Raw genomic sequence first — 22,720 nt, 5'->3', positions numbered from 1 at the left:
TGTTTAAACCTACAGATACAAAGAGCCGACTGTATTTATTAAAAAATTCTGTGCATAAGTGGACCTGTGCAGTTCAAACCTGCATTGTTCAAGAGTCACCTGAGCTGTTCAAGCGTCACCTATACACTCAACTGAATTTGTAGGCTTGAATAGGGGGGATATTTACACAGCACAGATGGCTGTTTCCAAGAGAAATGTTATTATAGTTCTTTGTGTTTTCTTTAAGTTCATTATCTCTATGACTAGAGGCCCAGTGCATGAATTCGTTCATGGGTAGGGTCCAGCTGGCCCAGCCCCAATTGGCAGATTGGGGCTGGGCCTGTTGGGAGGAGGAGACGGTGGGAGGTTGGCTGGCTGGCCTGCCTCAATTAGGGCCTGATCAGGGCTGGGCGGAGAGCGATCGGCCAGCAGGTCCCACCCCCGATTGGGGTGAGGGAGTTGATTGGGGGTGGGGCCAGCCATGTGGAGGGGCTGTGGGCAGTGAGCTGGCCAGCCTGGCACCCAAATGGGGTGGGGGGGCTGATCAGAGGAGGAGCTGGCTGGGGGAGGGGTCGAGAGCCAATTGGGGTGGTGGGGGATGATCAGGGGTGGGGCCGGCCATGGGGAGGGGCTGTGAGTGGTGGGCTGACCACCTCTCCCCTGAATGGGGCTGGGGGGGGGGGTGATCTGGGACCAGCGGCCTGGGGCTGGGGGAGGGGCCATGGGTGGTTGGCCAGCCGGCCCTGCCCCTGATCAGAGTGAGAGGGCTGATTGGGGGTGGAGCTGGCTAGGGGGAGGGGCTGCAGTTGGCTGGCGGCCCTGCCCCTGATTGGGATGGCGGGGGTGATCTGGAGTGGGGCCAGGCAGGGAGAGGGATTGCAGGAGGTTGGCCATCCGGCCCTGCCCCCCTATTGTGGTAGGGGGGCAATAAGGGGCGGGGCTGGCTGGGGGAGGGGCTGTGGGCCCATGGGGTGGTGGGGGCCGATCTGGGTCGGTTCTCTGGCCACAGTGGGCATCATAGCGACCAGTCATTCTGGTCGTTATGGTGTTCTGGTCGCTGGCTTTTTATATATATAGTCCATTCTTTCCACTGAGTATTCTCACAGTAAATGTGTCACTCAAAGACACGGACAAATGAAAGAAATCCAATCTCAGTAGTCATTTAATTACACATTTAACTGGCACCCAGTATAGAAATATTCCTAAGTAGATGCTGCCAATCAACTTCAAGATTAAAATTTTAAATTACCTTTTATACATACTCATCTGTGCTTCTACTGGAAAAGATAGTAGTGGGAAAAGGGAATTTATTTTTATACCTTTATCTGCTTCTGCTCCTAGGGAGAGCATAAGTCAGACACTAGATGCAAAAATTTACTTTTTAGCCAAATATGATTGGAAAAGTATCTACACGAGAAGCAGACCAAAAAAAATTCCACTTAAAGAATTTTCCACTAATTGCTTTTAATTCAGAACTTATCTAGTAACTAGAGGCCTGGTGCACGGGGGGGGGGGGGGTGTCCCTCAGCCCAGCCTGTACCCTCTCCAATCTGGGACCCCTTGAGGGATGTCCGACTGCCCGTGGGATTGGGCCTGAACAGGCAGTCGGACATCCCTCTCACAATCCAGGACTGCTGGCTCCCAACTGCTCGCCTGCCTGCCTTCCTGACTGCCCCTAACCACTTCCGCTTGCCAGCCTGATCGCCCCCTAACCACTCCCCTGCCAGTCTGATTGATGCCTAACTGCTCCCCTGCCAGCCTGTTTGGCCCTAACTGCCCTCCCCTGCAGGCTTGATCGCCCCCAACTGCCCTCCCTTGTAGGCCTGGTCCCTCCCATCTGCCCTCCCCTGCTGGCCTGATTGCCCACAACTGCCCTCCCTTGCAGGCCTGGTCCCTCCCAACTCCCCTCCCCTGCTGGCCATCTTGTGGCGGCCATCTTGCATCCACATGGGGGCAGGATCTTTGACCACATAGGGGCAGCCATCTTGCATGTTGGAGTGATGGTCAATTTGCATATTACTCTTTTATTAGATAGGATTTCACACACAAAAATGAAAAAGGTCCCTTCCAGCTTTAAGCCTTATAATTGGTTTATAACATATCTTGCCTTCAAGAGGACAATTTGGAAAGATCATTTTAGCTACGATTCTTACTAAGATTCCAAACCAAACAAAGAATTTAGATCATCTCATTAACCTTCTGCTAGGAAAGAAGTATCTCATCCATTAAATGTCTGACAAACTCCAACAACCACTGCAATTCTTGATAATAAAGAAGCCTAAAAAGCCCTGGCCGAGTAGCTCAGTTGGTTAGAATGTCATCTCAATATGCCAAAGTTGTAGGTTTGACCCCCAGTTAGGGAACATATAAGAGTCAATCAAGCCGAAACCGGTTTGGCTCAGTGGATAGAGCGTCGGCCTGTGGACTGAAGGGTCCCGGGTTCAATTCCGGTCAAGGGCATGTACCTTGGTTGCAGGCACATCCCCAGTGGGAGGTGTGCAGGAGGCAGCTGATCGATGTTTCTCTCTCATCGATGTTTCTAGCTCTCTATCCCTCTCCCTTCCTCTCTGTAGAATATCAATAAAATATATTTTAAAAAAAAAAGTCAATCAATGAATGTATGAATAGGTGAAAAAACAAATCAATGTTTCTCTTTCCTTTCCTCTCTTTCTTTAAATTTCAATAAAAAAATTTGTTTTAAGCCTAAATAAAATGTTATGTGAAACAATATGAAGACTAAAACTCCTACCTCTTAACTTCGCGTGTGGTTGTAATGGTTATTTTGTAAAACTAAGTGCAAAGTTGATGTAGGTAATCATATCCTTAGAGACACAGCCTTTCTGCTCTCAAAGTATAATTTCTTGCTCTTATTGGGAGTCATTCATTTTCCAGGAGAAGAGCACCTCCTGAAGCACCTACACTTTTCCACCAAAGGGAGAAAGAAGCAAATAGAAAGGATAATGACTAATGACCTCCTTAGGTGGATTTTCACAGGGTGCACACCTTTCTGAACACTCCCAGGAAGTGCTAGGCCCAAACATGGAAACTGCATGGGATACAACGCAGCATGTCTATTTCATTTAATCTAAAATGGAAGAAGTCAAATATAATAAATATTTTTTACATATGTTTTTATTTATTTTAGAGAGGAAGGGAGAGGGAGAAACATTGATATGAGAAACACTGATTGGCTGCCTCTTGCACCCCCTTCCCCCACTGGGGATTGAGCCCACAACCTGAGCATGTGCCCTGACTGGGAATTGAACTAGTGACTTTTTGGTTCACAAGAGGATGCCCAAACAACTGAGCCACACTGGCCAAGATATATAAGAAATATTTTTAACAAAAATGTTCAATTCCATAGCTGAAAAGCTAACTGCTCTCTTCCAGTCTGTTTAGGATATATTCTGACCTCTATTAGTCTATCAACATTCAGCACATTAAGAACTACTACTTCTTATGTTGAAAATGATAGCCCCTGCCAGGCCAGATTCGAAGCATCTCACTCAGCAGCATGTCACCCTGAGAGGCCCATCTTTCTTGCCTTATTCAGATCCCCTCACTCCTACCCCCAAGTCTTCTCATTTGTTGCAAAGGTACTTTCCACTGAACAACTGTTTCTCTTATTTTTGTCATCTCTTTCTTAGCCACACACTAACCTCCCTCAATGGCAAACAAAATGTATCTAGAGTCTAGTGTAGGGTAAAAAACAACTTACTGCTGATATTTCAGATGTAATATCACCTTCTGGACAAATAGCAGAAGTGTCTGGTTCAGTATCTTCACTTTCTCTCATTTACATTTAAAAACAAAAATGCTAATGGCCAAATGTAGCATTAGTATACCTGTACCAAAGAAAAGTCAGAATACCATAAAAGTCTTAAGAGACCCAGAAGTTGCCCTAACTGGTTTGGCTCAGTGGATAGAGCATCGGCCTACGGACTCAAGGGTCACAGGTTCGATTCCGGTCAAGGGCAAGTACCTTGGTTGCCCGCACATCCCCAGTAGGGGGTGTGCAGGAGGCAGCTGGTTGATGTTTCTCTCTCATCAATGTTTCTAACTCTCCCTCTCCCTTCCTCTCTGTAAAAAAACAATAAAATATTTTTTTTAAAAAAGAGAGACCCAGAAGTCCTCTTCAAAAATGAACTATGGGTAGTGCATTGTCCAACACTTCAATGGAAAAACTCATTCATCTCACCCTTCCAATAATCCAGCTTTTCTTCAAGGATTGCCAATCAAATTCTACTACACGTTTCAATTTATTATCATGTAACTATCAGTTTTTCAATTGAAAGCACATAATACTTAAAGAGTAAGATGTGCGTGGTAGTAAGCCAACTTAGAACACAACATTTTAAAGAATGACAGACAGTCTGAGCTGGAAAGCAGCTTAAAGCTGCTTTAACCCCGTGCTGCTGAGATTGGGACATGCTTATCCCTAGGAGGTGCTAAAGAACCAGAAGTGGAGGTAGTAAAATGGTCCTGGAGCTATACATAATTGATTTAGTAAAAAAAAAAAAAAAAAAAGACAAAAAAAACTGGGCCCACCTGACACTAATAGAATATTTTCACTTCATCTTGTAACAAACCAATTTCTTAAAGTACAACCAAGATATAGTTTTCACATATATTAAAAACTTTGCTGTGGCTCTGGCCAGTTTGCTCAGTGGTTACAGTCGGCAGACCAAAGGATCGTGGTTTCGATTCCTGGTCAAGGGCATGTACCTTGGTTGCAGGTTTCCCAGCCCTGGTTGGAGCACATGTGGGTGGTATGGGTAGCATGAGAGGCAACCAATCGATGTGTCTCTGTCACATCAATGTTTCTCTCTCTCTCTCTCTCTCTACTCCTCTCTTCCCTCCCTTCCATTCTCTCTAGAAATCAATGAAAAAAATACACTCAAGTGAGGATTAAAAAGAAAATATAAAAAACAACAACTTTGCTGTGGGGGAAAAGGTACTTCTGATCAATATTAATCGAACAGCAAGAATATCTCAAATGTGTAATGTTTCTCCAAATGAAGGACAATGAAATTCAGCAAGTCATGAAGAAATTGTGAAGGGTCTGCAGAGTAAATGGCTGTGTGATGCAACAGATGGTTGTGAAATGTGCAACCTGTCTTCCTCATGTCCTGACCAAAGCTCCACAGGGCTCTTAAGGTCTTGTTAATCAATAAGCAAACCACCTTCCTTAAAAATTCAAAGCCACTGATGCCCTGGCCAGGTGACTCAGTTGATTGGAGTGTTGCCCCATACATCAAAAGTTTGCAGGTTCTATTCCCGTTCAGGGTACATACCTCCATTGTGGGTTTGATCCCCAGTCGGGATATTTATGGGAGGCAACCGATCAATGTTTCTCTCTCACATTAATGTCTCTCTTTCTCTCTCTTTCTCAAAAATCAATAAATAGCCCTATCTGGTTTGGCTCAGTGGATAGAGTGTCAGCCTGCGAACTGAAGGGCCCTGGGTTCAATTCCAATCAAGGGCACATGCCCGGGTTGCTGGCTCAATCCCCGGTTGGGGGCATGCAGGAGGCAGCCGATCAATGATTCTCTCTCTTCATTGATGTTTCTTTCTATCTCCCTTTCTGAAATCAATAAAAAAATATATTTTTTAAAAATCAATAAACATATCCTCAGGTGACAGCTTTATAAGTAATAATTAAAATATGCCTCATTTTTAAGATCTATATGAATGTGCATCATTCCTTTCTTTAATTTAGTATTCCAACAGATACATATTTCTTAGCACTTTGGAGAAAGAAAGGGAAACATCCCATAACAATTATAATCCCATACAGCTCTAGAAAATCAGACCTCAGAAGTCAAGGTAAGATACCTTAAATACAGCCTGGACACATAAGACAACTTGAAAAGATTTCATGAAAATGAATTATTTTTCTCAGGAGTTTCTATGTCAAAGAAGGTTTGCAGAGGGGGTAAAAAACAAACAAACAGCTGTTAATTGAAGAAATACTGGTCCTTCATCTGTAGTGTGGATCCCATACCCTCCTCTTGTCTGGTACCATCAACCTCTTTCTCTCTGTCACTGTTTAAACATGCCCCAGCCTCTGCTGTCTCCAAAGACAGAGCCACAAGGTAGGGAGAAGGGAGGTGTGGGAAAAAGGAACACAGAAGGACAATGCAGCTCCTTTGAAGGGGGCCAATGGCCTCCTTGCTGCTAGATCTATGGGGTGGGTGGGCCTCTACAAGTACTATCTTCTTCCTCCAACTTAGGGTCTGAGCCTTGGGTGATGCTTACTCTGCCCTGCCTGCTTTTGTCCTCCTCCTTTCTCACCTCTCCCTACCTTTATGCTCTCCTCCTTTGCCCTGCCTGATTGGAAGTTACTGCAAACAATAGGCAATTCTACAAATTGACACTCAAATCCTTACCCACTTTAACTGTATGTGCTCCTTCTCTTGTGTCTTTTTCTTAAATCGAGTCAGTCTATTATTATGCGTTCTTATTTCTTTTTCACAAAGATTTTCACTTTGTTCTTTGAAGTACAACTTAGATACTCAACAAATATGAATGGCACAATGCTTCTAAAATGATTATTCCCTATTTTTTATTGGAATTAATTTATTCTTTTTTTTAAATAATAAATTTTTATTGATTTCAGAGAGGAAGGAAGAGGGAGAGAGAGATAGAAACATCCATGATAAGAGAATCATGGATCGGCTGCCTCCTGCAAGTCCCCCAGTGGGGATCGAGCCCACAACCCAGGCATGTGCCATTGACCGGAATTGAACCTGGGACCTTTCAGTTTACAGGCCAACGCTCTGTCCGCTGAGCCAAACCAGCTAGAGCAGTGGTCGGCAAACTCATTAGTCAACAGAGCGGCAAACCGCAGCTCGCGAGCCGCAATTTGCCGACCACTGAGCTAGGGCAATAATTTATTATTCTAACAAAAGTACAAAATATGGAAAATAAGTGTATTTGAATCATTTTAGAGTAAAGTTGCACACCAGCAGATTTGAATTTTTAGCACCTTTGAAAAGAAATATTCAGAGTTAAGACAAGTGGCAATACAGGCTCTGACCAACTAATTCCTCTGAGTGTGTGCAATTCCTAAAACAATGTAGTCATTTGTTTTTTCCTATATGCCTGAGACACAAAGATAATGAGAAAGGTGTTCACTGAATTCACGTCTGGTGGCTAGAAGGTGGAAGAGAAATGTTGAGAGAAAAGGAGAAAGATGACAAGCTGGACAAGGAGATCACATAGCTAGACCACAGGCACTGCTAATGCAGTACGTGGTCTTATTCCCCATTAGAAGAGTTGTCCCAGAAGCAAGAACTTGACGGGTATAATCCCACTCTATTCTTCTGCATAATTACAAAGGTCACAGTGTATTTAAATATTTTTCCCATCTTGGAGAGGTGGCCTAAAGTTTGTTCTACTGCAATTTGTGACCACTGATTCACTCTGCTGTGTGGACAGGCTTTGCCACTGGTTGCACTTTCTATAGCCTCTTTTACAAAGTTACAATGCAAACCGATTATCTCCCATCTTTCCTCCTACAGGTCGCCTCTGCCTCCCCCATTCCCTGATTTTTCATAGTCTTATCCATATACCTCATTTAATAGCAGTTTTCTTAGTAATTTTCTTGTTATCAAGACACTCGAAAGTTGTCAGATAACTTTTCCTAAGTAACTGCTTTTGTAATACTTTTATCAGTTTATATTAGTTAAATCGTGTAATTGCACTAAGGCAGTGGTCGGCAAACTGCGGCTTGCGAGCCGCGGTTTGCCACTCTGTTGACTAATGAGTTTGCCGACCACTAGGATAGGGGCTTAATCACAAGGAACAACAACAGCCTGTAATTATTGGAATCGAGAGTCTAGTCCAGTGGTCGGCAAACTCATTAGTCGAGCCACCGCAGTTTGCCGACCACTGCACTAAGGAGTACAACAGCTCTGAACAAGTTTAGGGACAAGAAAACTGGCTTTTCTAAGCACAACTCAACTTGGTAGAAAGAGAAAAAGAAACAAAGCAGAGAGTGGCCACCAGTCCCAGCACTTCACTGCCCACAGGTAAATAAGACTTACCAGAAGAGAGTCTACCTGCCTCACTGTGCCCCAGTTCTGCTCTTCTACTCTTGGCTTTTTATGGCTGCAGTTAATACCATATGCTGAATTTCAATGCAAATTTCTGATGAACATTTTTTTTTACCTACAGATTCCTCAAATTCATCTCTCCTTCCCATTTAAAACAAATAAACAAGCAAAAACTGATGATCGATCCCTCAATCTCAAGGAAAGACAGCAGATCGTCTACCCAGTTGCCCAAACCAAAAACCTGCAAATACATTTCTAACCTCTTCCTCTCAATTAAACTCGTATCTTCCCTCCCACCTCTCAGCTTACATTTTCAACAAGCAAGGCCAGCTGAGATGTCACTCCATCTTTCCTACAGAGCCGGAGTCCAAAATCCTTTACTAATATACCCAGTGACACAGTATGTCAAATGAGTCCTGTTGCTCCAGTATGTATATCTTCTTCGCCACTATATTCCTGACACATACTTAACAGAACAGAATCTCAGGAAATAGATGTTTAGTAACTTGGTCTTTTGTGCAATAAACATGTGGGGAAAGACTCCTAGTATTTAAACTATAAAGCTCAGAAAATGAGATGAATACAAGTGAAAGCCTCTGCTGCTACATATTCCAAATGATGTGACAATGGGGAGGGCAGTACTTTTAGATTAGGGTAAAATTAGAATTACTTTGAGTTCAGGTTCATCTTATTTTAGACATTCTCTAGATTTTGTTTATCTATACATGTGTGCATATATGTAAGTGTGCACTTGGGGTCTAAACATACAGAATAGTTAAATACAAGGTAGGGGAACAGTAAAGAACTACGTTTAATTATCAAAATAACAAATCACTGAAGAAGTTCCTATGTGGCAAACACACTAAAACTGTTATTTGTATTGAAGGGAGAGGTCAAAGATCCTTTTGAAATATGCTGCAAGCTATAAAACCCTTTCACTAGAAAAACAGACCCATACTAGAAATGTTAAACACAGATTAACAAGTCCAAGGACACTCTCCCCCTCCCCCACCTATGAATAACAGGCAGAGTCTGAGGAGAAAGTTAACCAAAACTCCCCACTCTCCAAGTGGTGACCCTGGGCACTCCCATTTTACCTGCTGTGAGCATTTTTAGGGGAAGCACAGCACAGAGTATATAATCTAAAAAAAATTTCAGTCATTACTGTTACTAAAGAGCCAGACGCCAGACCAGGGCAGCTAATGAAATACCACACTGTGCTCAGGAAGCCACTGCATCTAAGCACAGAATCCCATCCCAATCTTCAAATATTAGAAGGGACAATTGAACATGCCTTCATTTTTCTAAGATGACAGTGCAAAACAGTTAATATTAAAATACACGAACACCCTCTAACAGAAGATGTTGCTTTCAAGTGATACTATTTTTAAAAAAGAATTTAAGTTCTGAAGTAATAAATTCAAAAATATATACAAATTTGGAAAATCTGTTTGATATTCCAAAGGCGTAATGCATTTCCACTTTATAAATAACTGGATCACAATTCCTATGCCAATTAGTGATATAGTTCAATAGACAATGGACCTAATAACATCACCATAAAAGTTCAAAGCTAACTATCAGAATCAGCTCCAATAATGTTAAACTACTGTTTGGCCTTATGGTGTGGGATACCCCTGACCTCAATGATCATCACTATAAAAACTACTATTAAAACTTTCTATTCAAAGCCAACATATCTGACCCTTAGCTATGCTGTGTGGCTAGTCCTCACCTCTATCATGTTACTTGGGCCCAAGGTGGGTGCTACACAGGACACCCACGCTTTTCCAATGATGCAATCTGCAGTAGTCTTGGAAGCAAGAAGCTAGACAGATCCCATATTCTGCTCTTCCCTCATTCTGCGAACTGTTTCCAGGTCTCAGTTTCCCATACAGCAAAACAGGTGTTCTGAAGAAAAACAAAAAAAGAAAGCAAGGGCTTTGAGTCCTCTGAATTATATGCCAAATATACTGTTTGGGTGGGAACTACAGCAATCTGCATTCATTCCTCAATTCTGTAGTAGAACTGCAGGCTGTTAAATCTGAAATTAGCAGGTATTGAGTAACAACAGTTGTTGAGGATGGTAAACTAAAGACAAAAGAGGTGTCACAGTGCTCACAAGTCACTTCTCTCCTTACAGAAAGGCAAAGAGTATGGATGGAGGTGCTGACACTGTCAAGGCCTGAACACAGAGTTCTGCACCAACAGCATAGACATGAAGGTGTACAACTGTCTGAATGCTTCAGGAAGGAAACCACTGAATTTAATTTCTCTGAGACTATTTCTCAAAGAAAACATGTAAAATGCAGTCTGAATATGAGACAAACTGGAAGGCCTGTTAGCACCTTTATAAATAGATTAACGTTAAAAATTAAATTATCTTAAATGACATAGAAACCCTTTATTTTCCTGGAATATATAATTTATTTCCATGTTTTAAAAAGCACAGTTTAATAGGTGCTTTAAGAATTTGCTTTAAAAAAAATGCCAACCTAAAATCAATAGCCTATATAGAATTAACACTTTAATCAATTTCAATTTTTCTTTTGAAATACCACTGTTAAGACTTTACCTAGAGAACCAAGATGGTGACATAGATAAACACTGGTATTCAGCGCCACCCACAACCACATCAAAATTACAACTAAAATACAGAACAATCATCATTCAGAATGGCCTGAAATCCACTGAGCCCTACAGGACAAAGCCACTCTTAACCAATTCCAGGAGACATAGCAGCTCTACCTAATACATAAAAATAAACACAGGGAAGCAGCCAAAATACAAAGACAAAGAAATAAGACACAAATGAAAGAAATGGAAGCAAACTACTGGATACAAAATTCAAAACAATGGTTATAAGGTTGCTCAAGGATCTTAATGAGAGCTTCAACGGACTTAGAGAGTTTGAGAATTTCAAAGACATGAGAAAGGACCAGTCAGAAATTAAGCATACACTAACTGAAATAAAGAATAATTTACAGGGATTCAACAGAGTCAAGTAAGGATTCCAAGAATCAATCAATGATTTGGAATATGAGGAAGCAAAAAACACCCAATCAGAAGAAAAAGAAAAAGAATCCAAAAATATGAAGCTAGTGTAGGAGCCTCTGGGACAACTTCAAGCATACCAACATTCACATTATGGGGGTGCCAGAAGAAGGAGAGAGAGAGCAAAATACTGAAAACCTATTTGAAGAAAATAACAACAGAAAACTTCCCTTACCTGGTGAAAAGAAATAGATTTACAAGTCCAGGAAGCTCAAAGAGTCCCAAACAAGAGGAACCCAAAGAGGCCCATACCAAGACACATCATAATTAAAATGTCAAGGGTTAAAGACAAAGACAGAATCTTAAAAGCCACAAGTAAAAAGCAGTTAATTACCTACAAGGAAGTGCCCATAGGACTGTCAGCTGATTTCTCAACAGAAACTTTGCAGGCCAGAAGGGAGTGGCAAGAAATATTCAAAGTAATGAATAGCAAGGACATATAACCAAGATTACTCTACCCAGCAAAGCTATCATTTAGAATTGAAGGTCAGATAAAGAGCTACACAGATGAGAAAAAAGCTAAAGGAGTTCATCACCACTAAACCAGTATTACATGAAATGTTGCAGAGTATTCTTTAAGAAGATCAAAAATATGAATAAAATGGCAATAAATACGTATCTATCAACAACTGAATCTAAAAATCAAAATAAACAAGAAATCTAATGAACAAAATAAAATGATGAATAAAATAGAATCAGAGGCATGGAAACATGGAACAAACTGGCGAATCTCAGAGGGAAGGGCGGGCTGGAAGAAATTAACTGAAGATCTTATACGTATACTAGAGGCCCGGTGCACAGATTGGTGCACCAGTGGGGTCCCTCAGCCTGACCTGTGGGGATTGGGCCAAAACCGGCTTTCCAACATCCCTTGAGGGGTCCCAGATTGTGAGAGGGTGCAGGCCAGGCCGAGGGACCCCACCGATGCACAGACCAGGCCAAGGGACCCCACCGGGCCGGGGAGGGACCATGGGAGAGCTCTAGGACGTGTCTGGCTCATCTCACCCAGTCCCAATTGGCCAGACCCCAGCAGCAAGCTAACCTACTGGTCGGAGCCTCTGCCCCCTGGTGGTCAGTGCGCATCATAGCACCTGGTCAAACGGTCACTTAGCATATTAGGCTTTTATTATTTAGGATATGCATTACTATGGACACAGACAATAGGGTGGTGAAGGCCTGGGATGGAGCAGGAACCTGGTGGAGGAGGGCAATGGAGGAAGGGGAGGAAGGGGAACATCTGCAATACCCTAACAATAAAAATTAAAAATTTTTTTAAAATATTACCTAGCCTTGCCTGGTGTGGCTCAGTTGGTTGGAATGTCGTCCCCATTCCTGGTAGGACACATACCTAGGTTACTGGTTCAATCCCCGGTGGGGGTGCATACATGAGGCAGCCAATTGATGTTTCTCTCATACATTGTTGTTTCTTTCTTTCTCCCCACTCCTTCCTTCCCCACTCTCTAAAATCAGTAAAAACATATCCTCAGGTGGGAATTAAAAAATAAAAATTTTAAGACTATACCTGGATAAGTACCTTATGTGAGTTCCATAACTAGAGTGCAATGGAAAACTGAACTCAGAGAAGACACCAATGTTATAGTCTTCACTCTGCCACCAACTAACATATTTTTCTAATTAATTTTACCTCTGTGAGCTTCAGTTTCTGAGTCTTTAGAGATCTAAAATCCTAAGACTGCAACTGCAATATTACACTATTTCCTGGCCATTATTTTCAGAAACTATCAAATCTAAGTTATAATATAGACCAAAACTCGAAGTCTTAGAAAACGACTGTCTTACTTCAAATTGTTGTTTCGTTCACACCAAACACTACTTGAATAGCAAAAAGAATGAAAAGTTTCCCTCCCACATGCGGCTCGCGAGCCGCGGTTTGCCGCTCTGTTGACTAATGAGTTTGCCGACCACTGACCCAGACTCTCAATTCCAATAATTACAGGCTGTTGTTGTTCCTTGTTATTAAGTCCCTATCCCAGTGGTCGGCAAACTCATTGATCAACAGAGGGGCAAACCGCGGCTCGCGAGCCCCATTTGGCTCACGAGCCGCAGTTTGCCGACCACTGTTCTAGACAGATTACAATGGCACTGATAAAAACAAAATACTCCATGCTACTGGATTAAGGCTGATTAAATGTATTGCTAGTTATTAAACATTTAGTAAGCATATTCTTCACAAATTATCAATAACCTCCACACAGCAAACTGTAAACTGGAAGTTAATAATCTAGCTTTTATTTGCCCACTCATAAAATTACCTAGTAATACAATTTGTGACAAAATAATGACTTTGGGAAAGCATCTGATCTGTTTTTTTATCTTGAACTGTAAAATCGTGATTTCATAAAAACTTACAATTAGTTACAGATTAAAAACCTCTAATATGACAAACATACTAGCAATCTAAATATTCTGAACTTGAAAGGCATAGTATGCTCGGTGTTGTGGGCTTGACTTCAATACTAAAACTCATGGTCATTTAGGACCTCAAAACACTCTGCCAGAAAACATTTCACTCCGTGACTGGAGTTCCACCAATCACAGAGACTTAAATGCTATGTGCCTGAATGCTCTGCAGTTTTACTTGGGGACTCTACTTTCTCCCTCTAAAGCATAAAATAAGCGGGAGGAGCCGTAAAAAAAAAAAAGGGGGGGGTAGAGAGAGCAACTTCTGTCAACTGCCTTATTCATTTTGTCCTTTGGTCTTCACTGATTGCCAATCCCCTCCTCCCTAGCTATGTAAGGTGTGAAGAAGCAAACATTGCTGATTCATCAGTTACTCATTTGCACAATGGCCTGTACTCCAAGTGACCCACTGAAGGGAAACCGGGAACAGATTCTAGTCTGATAACAAGTACCACTAAAGATTCAGATATTAATCAAAAAGGAACACTGACCTTCCAGAGAAAGTGTCAGCCATAAAGGTTTTCAAATTACGCTTCCGCATTACATGACAACCAATATATAGTACCAATTGTTTGAATGTTTTTATTTACCTGCTAAAAACACAAGAGAAAATGCTTTTGACTTTCAAAGGTCTACATTTTTAAAAGGTAACTTTCCACAGGGACTTCAATTCTACTTTTAAAAGATCCTGGTATTCTCTGACTATGCTAAATTGTAATAAGCCAGGCAGCAATGGATTACAGTACTATATACAGTTTGTGTGGAGATGATGTGTACATGGCAAGGCAGAAATTATACAGATAATAAAATTTCAACAATGAAACACAGATACTATAATGTAATCAACAAAAAGAAAAATCATGTTCAGAAAGTATAGTCATTTTTTAAAATGTTTTTATTGATTTTCAGAACAAGCAATAGAAACATCAATGAGAGAGGAACATCAACACTGATCGTCTGCCTCCTGCACGTCCCCTTGCCAGGGAATCGTCCGCAACTTGGGCATGTGCCCTAACTGGGAATCGAACCATTGACCTCTTGTTCATGGATGGATGCTCAACCCTGAGCCACACCAGTGGGCAAATATAAAGTCTTTAAAGAACAGACATTAAAGGGCTTGACATTTTCAGAAGAAAACATTTGAAGAGGGAATGTTTAACATGTTCAGAGAAAGATGCAACTTGTAAATCTTTATCAAATTGGTCACTATGTTTTTATCCCCATATCTTAAGCTTTGACAATAAAACAAAGCTTTTTGAATCCTGAAAACAGAATGTTCTCGTTTTTCAAAGATGTTTCTAAAAAAGGAATCTTGTTAATTAGTCTGCCTTAATAAAAGCTGAAACAACAAATATACTTTAAAAAACTGACAAATGCTAGCAAATTTAAGGCATAATTTTAAGGCATTTTTTTAAACATACATTATTATGTGTAATACAAATGAAAAGGGTTCTGAGCAAGCTATTCTTCAATTAAATCCTTTTCCACTGTGATAAACACAGTTGAAACAAGAGGGCTCTCCACGTTGGGGCCAAGTAATACCCATCTGTATGTGCCCATTCCTCCCCCTCCATGCTTCTCTCCAGAAAGCAGAATGATCACTTTAAAAAGGCAATTCTGGTTTTGAAATCCTCCAACTGTTTTTGAATATAGAACAAAATTTTCATCTATGCTGGGACCTTCCAGACTCAGTAGGATGTAGCTGCTACCTCTCCCAGCCTCAGTCTCATTCAAATTAGTTCCTCCAAATCGCTCTGCCCCTCCTCAGCTCAGTTTTTGCAGTTATCCTTTTTGCCTAGAAAGCCCTCTTTCCCCCCATAACCCTTCCTTAGGGAAGGAGGCCTACAGATCCCTAGGGTCTACTGGATGATCTCAGCACTGCCTACTCTCGTATCTGATTATTTGACTGCCTGCCTCAGGCAATCAAAAGGGGGACAATATATCCCTTTTGTTCATAATTATAACCCTGGGATTTATTCATAAATTATTTCATTTACACTGTGTACCATTCTAAGATCTGGGATCATATCAATAAATAAAATAGGCAGAAACCCTCGATCTCATAAAGTTTACATTCAAGTATGAGAAGGCAGATCGATCATACATAAAAATATGGAAATTATAAAGGATGTTATAATGTAGCAAGTACTACAACAAAAAAATAAAGCAGGGAAGGGAGATGAGGGGTGCCTGCCACCAGGTATGCTATAATAAATGCGCCTGTCATAACAGAGATGCTCAAGGAAGTGTGGAGTTGAGAGTGATCAAGAAGTTTCATTGCAAGGAAGCTTTGAGAATGCAAAGACCAGTCTTTTAAATAAAACAATTCACTCTAATTTCTTCTAGACCACAGCCTTAGAAAAAAGTTTGGTACCATTCATCACTGTATTGCTAGTGTGATTGAACAAAAACATCTGCTCAAGCCCCACCAGCTAGGCTCAGTGACCTATGAACCAGAAGGTCACAGTTCAATTCCCCGTCAGGGCACATGCCCAGGCTGCGTGCTTGATCCCCAGTGGGGGGCATGCAGGAGGCAGCCGATCAAAGGTTCTCTCTCATCATTGATGTTTCTCACTCTCTCCCTTCCTCTCTAAAATCAATAAAAATACATTTTCACTATTGCAATTGCTTTGTTTTGGGTTAATAAAATGTGTTTTAATCTTAAAGCAAAATAAAGTTAAAAAATATTTATTAAAATGGCACATTTTTTAAAGACTGAAAAAGTGTAATCTAGGTCATGTAAATTACTCCATCTGAAACAGTACTGTAAGCACTAGATGCAGCTATCAAGTCAGTTAACATTTCATAAATATAATTTTTTAATTTTTTGTTAATCATCATTTGAGGATACTTTTTCCATTGATTTTGAGAGAGAGTGGAGGGGAGCGGGAGAGAAACAGCCAGGTGAGAGAGACATAGATTGACTGCTTCCCACACCATGCCCCACCAGGCCAGGGATGGAACCTGCAACCTAGATACACCAGGAATCAAACTAGACACCCTTTAGTGAGAAGGCTGTCGTTCTAACTGCTGAGCTACACAAGCCAGGGCTATAAATATAATTTATATGCACTTTCTATTGCACCCTTTTCTAGTTAAGAACTCCATGCTTGTTTATTTCTCTAAAACTGAGGAGGGAGTTGTCTTTTAGGTATGCCTTTATCCCTCTAGTTCAGTGGTTCTCAACCTTTCTAATGCCGCGCCCCTTTGATACAGTTCCTCATGTTGTGGTGACCCCCAACCATAAAATGATTTTCGTTGCTACTTCATAACTGTAATTTTGCTACTGTTATGAATCATAATGTAAATATCTGTGTTTTCCGATGGTCTTAGGCTCTACAGCAGCAGTTGTCAACCTGTGGGTCACCTAAGACCATCGGAAAACACAGATATTTACATTATGATTCATAATAGTAGCAAAATTACAGTTATGAAGTAGCAACGAAAATAATTTTATGGTTGGGGGTCACCACAACATGAGGAACTGTATCAAAGGGTCGCGGCATTAGAAAGGTTGAGAACCGCTGCTCTAGTTGAACTAAGTTTACTAAACATCTATAGTGTACCTGGCCCTGGGCTGAGCAAAGAAATTACAAACATAATCTGTCCCACAAGGAACTTCCATTAATTAATTAGGTGCCATGCCTAGGGTACTATGAAAATGGGAAAGCACTCAGCACCACTTTAGAAATCAAGGCAGGGATTTCTGAAGGCCTCCTAAAATAACTTTGTAAGGATAGGTTAAAGGAAGACATTCAACCTCAGGCAAAGAAACTACGAAGAGCAAAGGCAACAACAGCATGGTTTTAGGGGTTTGGTGGGGGTGGGGGGTGGGGGGAGGCAGTGATCAGTGAGGCTGACCACAGGTGGCCCTGTCAGCAAGGAGAAGGCAGAGAAGAAAGGCTCCAGGGGGGGCCAGGCCTGCTGTGCTCAGGGGCCTGGGCACTTCTTTTTTTTTTTTTTTTTAATACATTGTATTGATTTCAGAGAGGAAGGGAGAGAGAGAGAGAAATATCAACGATGAGATAGAATCATGATCAGCTGCCTCCTGCACACTCCCTACTGGGGATAGAGGCAGTATCCCCAGCATGTGCCCTGACTGGGAATTGAGCTCTGACCTCCTGGTTCATGGGTTGATGCTCAACCACTGAGCCACACTGGCCGGGCTGAATTTTTTGTTTTTTAAAAATATTTTTTTCATTGACTTCAGAGAGGAAGGGAGAGGAAGAGATAGAAACATCAATGATGAGAGAGAATCACTGACCGGCTGCCTCCTACACGCCCCCTACTGGGGATCGAGCCCGCATGTGCCCTTGACCAGAATCAAACCCAGGACCCTTCAGTCTGCAGGCTGACACTCTATCCACTGAGCAAAACCAGTAGGGCAGCACTTCTTATTTAGGCAGGGGACAGTCACTAAGGAGTTTTTTAAAGGTCCTAATAATCAGGATACACCTCTTTTTATTTGAATGATTGATTGATTCACTGGTTCTGGGGGGGGGGGGGGAGAAAAAGAGAAAGATTAATTCGTTGTTCCACTTATTTATGCATTCATTGGTTGCTTCTTGTATGTGCCCTGACCAGTGATCGAACCTGCAACCCTGGCATGTCAGGAAGACACTCTAGCCCAGCAGCTGCCAACCTTTTGGACCTCACGGACTACCAGTGGTCTGCAGACCACCAGTTGTCGACAGCTGCTCTAACCAACTGAACTACGTGACCAGGGCAGGATATACCTTTTAAAGCAACCTCTGGCTGTAGTGTGACTAACATGGTGTGTATAAATAAGAGAGCATTTTATCTTTATCATGCAAATAAATACCATCATTATTCAGATTTCATAAAGAACTGTCAAGTAAAGACTATCCTACCTAATGATTATCAAACTCCCCCTAAAACTTAAGTTGCATGCTTTCAAATTCGAGTAAATATCAAATGTCCTCCATGTTACACAATGCACTCTGTGGCCTCGGTCTCACTAGCAGGGAAGTAGGGCTGACACTAAAGAAGGAACCAGACCCTGACAAAGGCACAAAAGTGGTGGCATCATTCACCTGTAGCCCTTCATGATTAAACAGAAACCATGACAACTTCACCATAAAAATTGTGAAAAGACAGTGTTTATAAAGGCATTGAAGGGATAAAAGGTATGGAGCTTGAGTGAGGGTTGGAAAGGAAACATAAGCTAAGTAAATGTCTTCCTGTTTCTAAGGAAGACATTCATACTCAAAAAATAAATTGTTAGAACACTAGGAATTATCATCCTTCTTCTAATAAGAGAACCTAATGGTTTCTACCTTAGAATTCCATATGCCAATAAAGAAATTCACTTTCTAATCATGATAATTCCAGAAGTAGAGTAGTTCCAAAAACATCAGCCAGTGCAACAATTAAGAGCAAAAGGTTTAAAATGAACTAAGCTAAAATCTCATCTTTTGAGTTTAACCCTTTTAGAAGGCAGTGCCTCATTCACTGTGTACTCTAAAATTAGCTTTCACAGAAAAAGGAGAACTCTTTACAGGAATAAAGTTTTACAAAAGAGCATAAACAAAAAAATTCCTGCAGCGGTGTCTGTTTTTTAACAATGTATTTCCATAAACACAACATCACTGTTTTCTTTTCTCCATTAGTAAAAGGTTGAGTAAGTAGTCTTACAGAAAGAATTACAAGAATATACTCTGAGACTTTCTTGTATTTACCAATCTGAAAAAGAAAGTCCTTAAGCATGAGAACTCTGCAAGAGTACAAGCATGTGTTAATGAAAGCATATTTAAAACTTGTGCCTTTAACATTAGGACAACAGCAAATAGATTTAAACTAATATATCTATACAGCTTTTTGCAATCTCAAGGAAGCATCATAAAGACAACACATGTTACTAAAATTAGGCCTAGATTATAATCTTAGTTATCATACAAAAGTATGAAGTCCACCATGACACTGAAATAAGGAGTTTCTCAGCCACTTCTTGGTTAGCAACACCAACCACACAGGTCTATCACAACAAAAACTTGTAAATATTGTTGCAAATCCATGTAGAGTAAGTAGTGAGGCTATTTGCAGGCACTGCTTATTGTTATTAGCATTAACAACATGATGTTCCAACTTGCACTTAAATATTTTAGAATTGTTTTATGATATATGAAGATTGCTTCAAAAAAAAACACAAATGACTGAGTAAAATATTTGTTTCCACAGTTGAACTATGTATTTGTCAAAATGTGCTCATTTGTGGAAATCATATTAAGTTCAACAAAATCTCCAAATCTCAGTATTTTTTAAAAACTCAATCCCTAGGAACATTACAAAAAATCAAATTTCTCCCTGAATGTGCTGTCATTTAATTTCAGCTACTCTTCTACAAAACATGTTAAAATGAGTGCTAAAAACTTTTGTACCCACATTATCGCCTATTTTCTCTTTGGCTCCTACTCAAATACTACTATAGTCTGACTATGACTCCTTTCTCCAAATATACATTCTGTCCTCAGAACCTGATTTCTCTGCCCAGATACATGTGATTAATTTTTTAAAAATCTGTTAATAAGTTAAAATTGTCAATCACAGAAAGAATATTGAAAATAGTAATAAGGTAAGCACCATTTTCAAATTTCTTAATAACAATCTCAATAATTTTAAAAAATAGCCCTAGCTGGTTTGGCTCAGTGGATAGAGCATTGGCCTGCGGACTAAAGGGTCCCAGGTTCAAGTCCTGTCAAGGGCAAAAGTCTAGGCTGCGGGCTCATCCCCAGGAGGGGGCGTGCAGGAGGCAGCTGATCAATGATTCTCTCTCATCATTGACGTTTCTATCTCTCTCTCCCTCTCCCTTCCTCTCTGAAATCAATAAAAAAAATGTATTTTTTAAAAAAACAACTGGTACATGCCTTAAAAAAAATAGTAAAATCAGCCAACATCAATGTGTTCCAACAGCCATATGAGGCTGATATTGTCATCCACTCCCTTTAGAGATTAAAAAAGTGAAGCCCCAAGAGGGTAACTTCTAATCAACAAGAAGCCATGCCATTATTTCGTGTAAATAAGGCATCTCACATTAACTTTTCAAAATACAGGATGAAACTTACTTCTAACTAAACACAAGTTTCAAAGGGAAGTACACAAGTCAAATTTATGGTTGAATAATAATAAACTTGCTAATCTGATGCCTTTCAGAAATTATTTCACTTTAAGCAACTCAAGCAAACTTCAGTCAACCGATTTCTTTATAGCTTAAACTGCCTTTCAGTATATTAAATACAGAGGAAAGTCGAAAAGCCATAACCATTTCAACTTCTGTAAATTACTGGGATTGTAAATTAGAGGGAGCCAGGCAGGTGGGGAAGCTTGGAAATTGCACCTTGCGCATACTATCTGACCACCCCAGAGAAGTGAACATCACTCCTTCTCAACTCCTCCCCTTGATCTTTGCAAACTATAACTCAGCACCTATTTCAAGTGTGTTTTAAATACTTAATGCAACTTAAGAGACGAACTAAATATCGAGAGAAAAAACTTTCTAAAAGGAAAATAACTTGTACGCTTAACAATATTCGTCTTCAAGTTGGCATTATCTTTTTTAAAACCTCTCACACTTAAAATCTAATTTCCCTGCACAGTCCAGGAAAATACTTCCATTCTTTCAGCTATCCAAAACTTCAAACTTTCACTTAAGATTAGGGCAAGTTACATTACAGCCGGGAGTGGCTCTCGAAATCGTAAGAGCTACCCTACAGATAATTTCCTCAAGTTTCATGTCAGCCAACATTAAAGACCATTTCACAAAAGAAAAAAAAAAAGAGGGGGAAAGTAATATTAACTGCACAAAGAATTGCAATACAAAGTTACACTTAAGTCTTAACTCTTCCAAGTTTACATTCTGATTGGACAAGACGGAGAAGCAGGTGGGTAAGAGATTCCTGACCTCTCCCTTTCTCCACCGTGTCTCCTGGCCCTATTTCGAACACCGGATATATTACGATTTTATTTTATTTTTCTAATTCCTTCACAATCTGCCTCTGCTCAACCCTATCGAGAGAACCGGAGTTTCCCAAACACACACCGAGCAACAGGATCCCCACTTCCTGGTCCGAATGACCCTGCCCCCTCCCGGCCCGGCCAGCCGCGGCCCCGGCCTCCGGGGCGGAGGCCGGGGCGAGGCCGTCGCAGTGCGGGCCGGACCCGCGGTGGGGCCCAGACCCTGCCCTGTCCTGCCCGGACTCCAGGCCACGCTCCTGCCGGAATCCCAGACCTGCCCGGACCCCGGACTGCTACCCGGACCCTGACCTGCGACACAGTCCCCGCCCCTGCCCGACCCCAGACCCTGCCGGACCCCGTCTGTATCTTACCGGGCACCAGGCCCTACACAGACCCCCGCCCTGCCTGGACCCTGCCCAGACCCCGACCCCAGCCTGTACTCTGGCCCTGCAAGGCAACGCCACCCTGTCCGCCGCCCGACCCTGTCCGGCCCGGTCCTGCCCGCCGCCCAGCCAGCCGCGTCCTCCGGGAAGATGGCGGCCTGTGACAGGCGGGCTCGGCGAGGGTCCGAGGCGGCGGGGAGAGAGCGAAGGGAGAAAAAGGGGGCCCTGGACCTGCCCGCCCGCCGCGCTCACCTGTCAGCGCCTCCGCCGCCCGGCCGCCGACCGCCGCAGCCCCGGTGCCCGGCGACCGCGCCACACGCGGACGGGCCGTGAGGGAGGGGCGGGAGCAGGGGCGCGGCCGGCCCGGGCGAGCGGCGGGGGACGGCGCGGGGCGGGGTGACGGCGGGCGGCAGCAGCTCCTTCCCGTTTCGGGCCAGAAAATGTCCCAACCTCGCGACTCCGGGCCCCAACGCTCCTTCCCGTTCGCATGAGAACACACAGCTCCCGCTTCCGGGACTCGGCGGAAGTCCCGCCCGCGCGCCCGCGCGCCCGTCGACTGGCGCTCACAGCCCGGGAGAGCCTTACGTCATGAAGGTGCGGCGGCTCGATTGGCCGCACGGGGCGTCCAGCCCGCCCTCTCCTCCCGGGCTATCCGCGCGCGCGCGCGCACTCCCCCCTCCCTTTTTCCCGGCGCCCGCGATTGGCGCGGGCGCGCACGTAGCCAGCCCCCGCCCCGCGCACACCGCCCCGTCCCGCCCCGCCCCGTCCACGCTTCCCGGCCCCACCCCGCCTTCCCCAGCGCCCCACCGCGACCTGGAGAAACGCTGAGATGCGGCAGACCACAACCCCCCGCCC

At 42.6% G+C, this 22,720-nt stretch overlaps 1 protein-coding gene across 2 annotated transcripts in view; it reads right to left on the bottom strand.

Annotated features, from left to right (window-relative positions):
* The window catches only part of LARP4B (La ribonucleoprotein 4B), a 100,980-nt gene extending 78,609 nt beyond the window's left edge, over window positions 1-22,371 (bottom strand). The window contains exons 1-2 of one of the 2 annotated variants that reach the window (XM_080682189.1): window positions 22,118-22,369; window positions 9,772-9,947 (exon numbers count right to left, since the gene is read on the bottom strand). In XM_080682189.1, the coding sequence (XP_080538315.1) occupies window positions 9,772-9,780 (9 nt within the window). In that variant the 5' untranslated portion in view covers window positions 9,781-9,947; window positions 22,118-22,369. Of the gene's footprint in view, window positions 1-9,771; window positions 9,948-22,117 lie in introns of both variants that reach the window. The other variant, XM_080682190.1, reaches the window with a different exon arrangement.
* Between the last annotated feature and the right edge of the window lie 349 nt (window positions 22,372-22,720).

This window comes from Plecotus auritus, assembly GCF_963455305.1.
Source record: "Plecotus auritus genome assembly, chromosome: 1".
In the NCBI taxonomy this organism is placed as follows: Eukaryota; Metazoa; Chordata; class Mammalia; order Chiroptera; family Vespertilionidae; genus Plecotus; species Plecotus auritus.
Note: the sequence above shows the minus strand (reverse complement) of the source record. Positions and strands in the feature narration are given on the sequence as shown.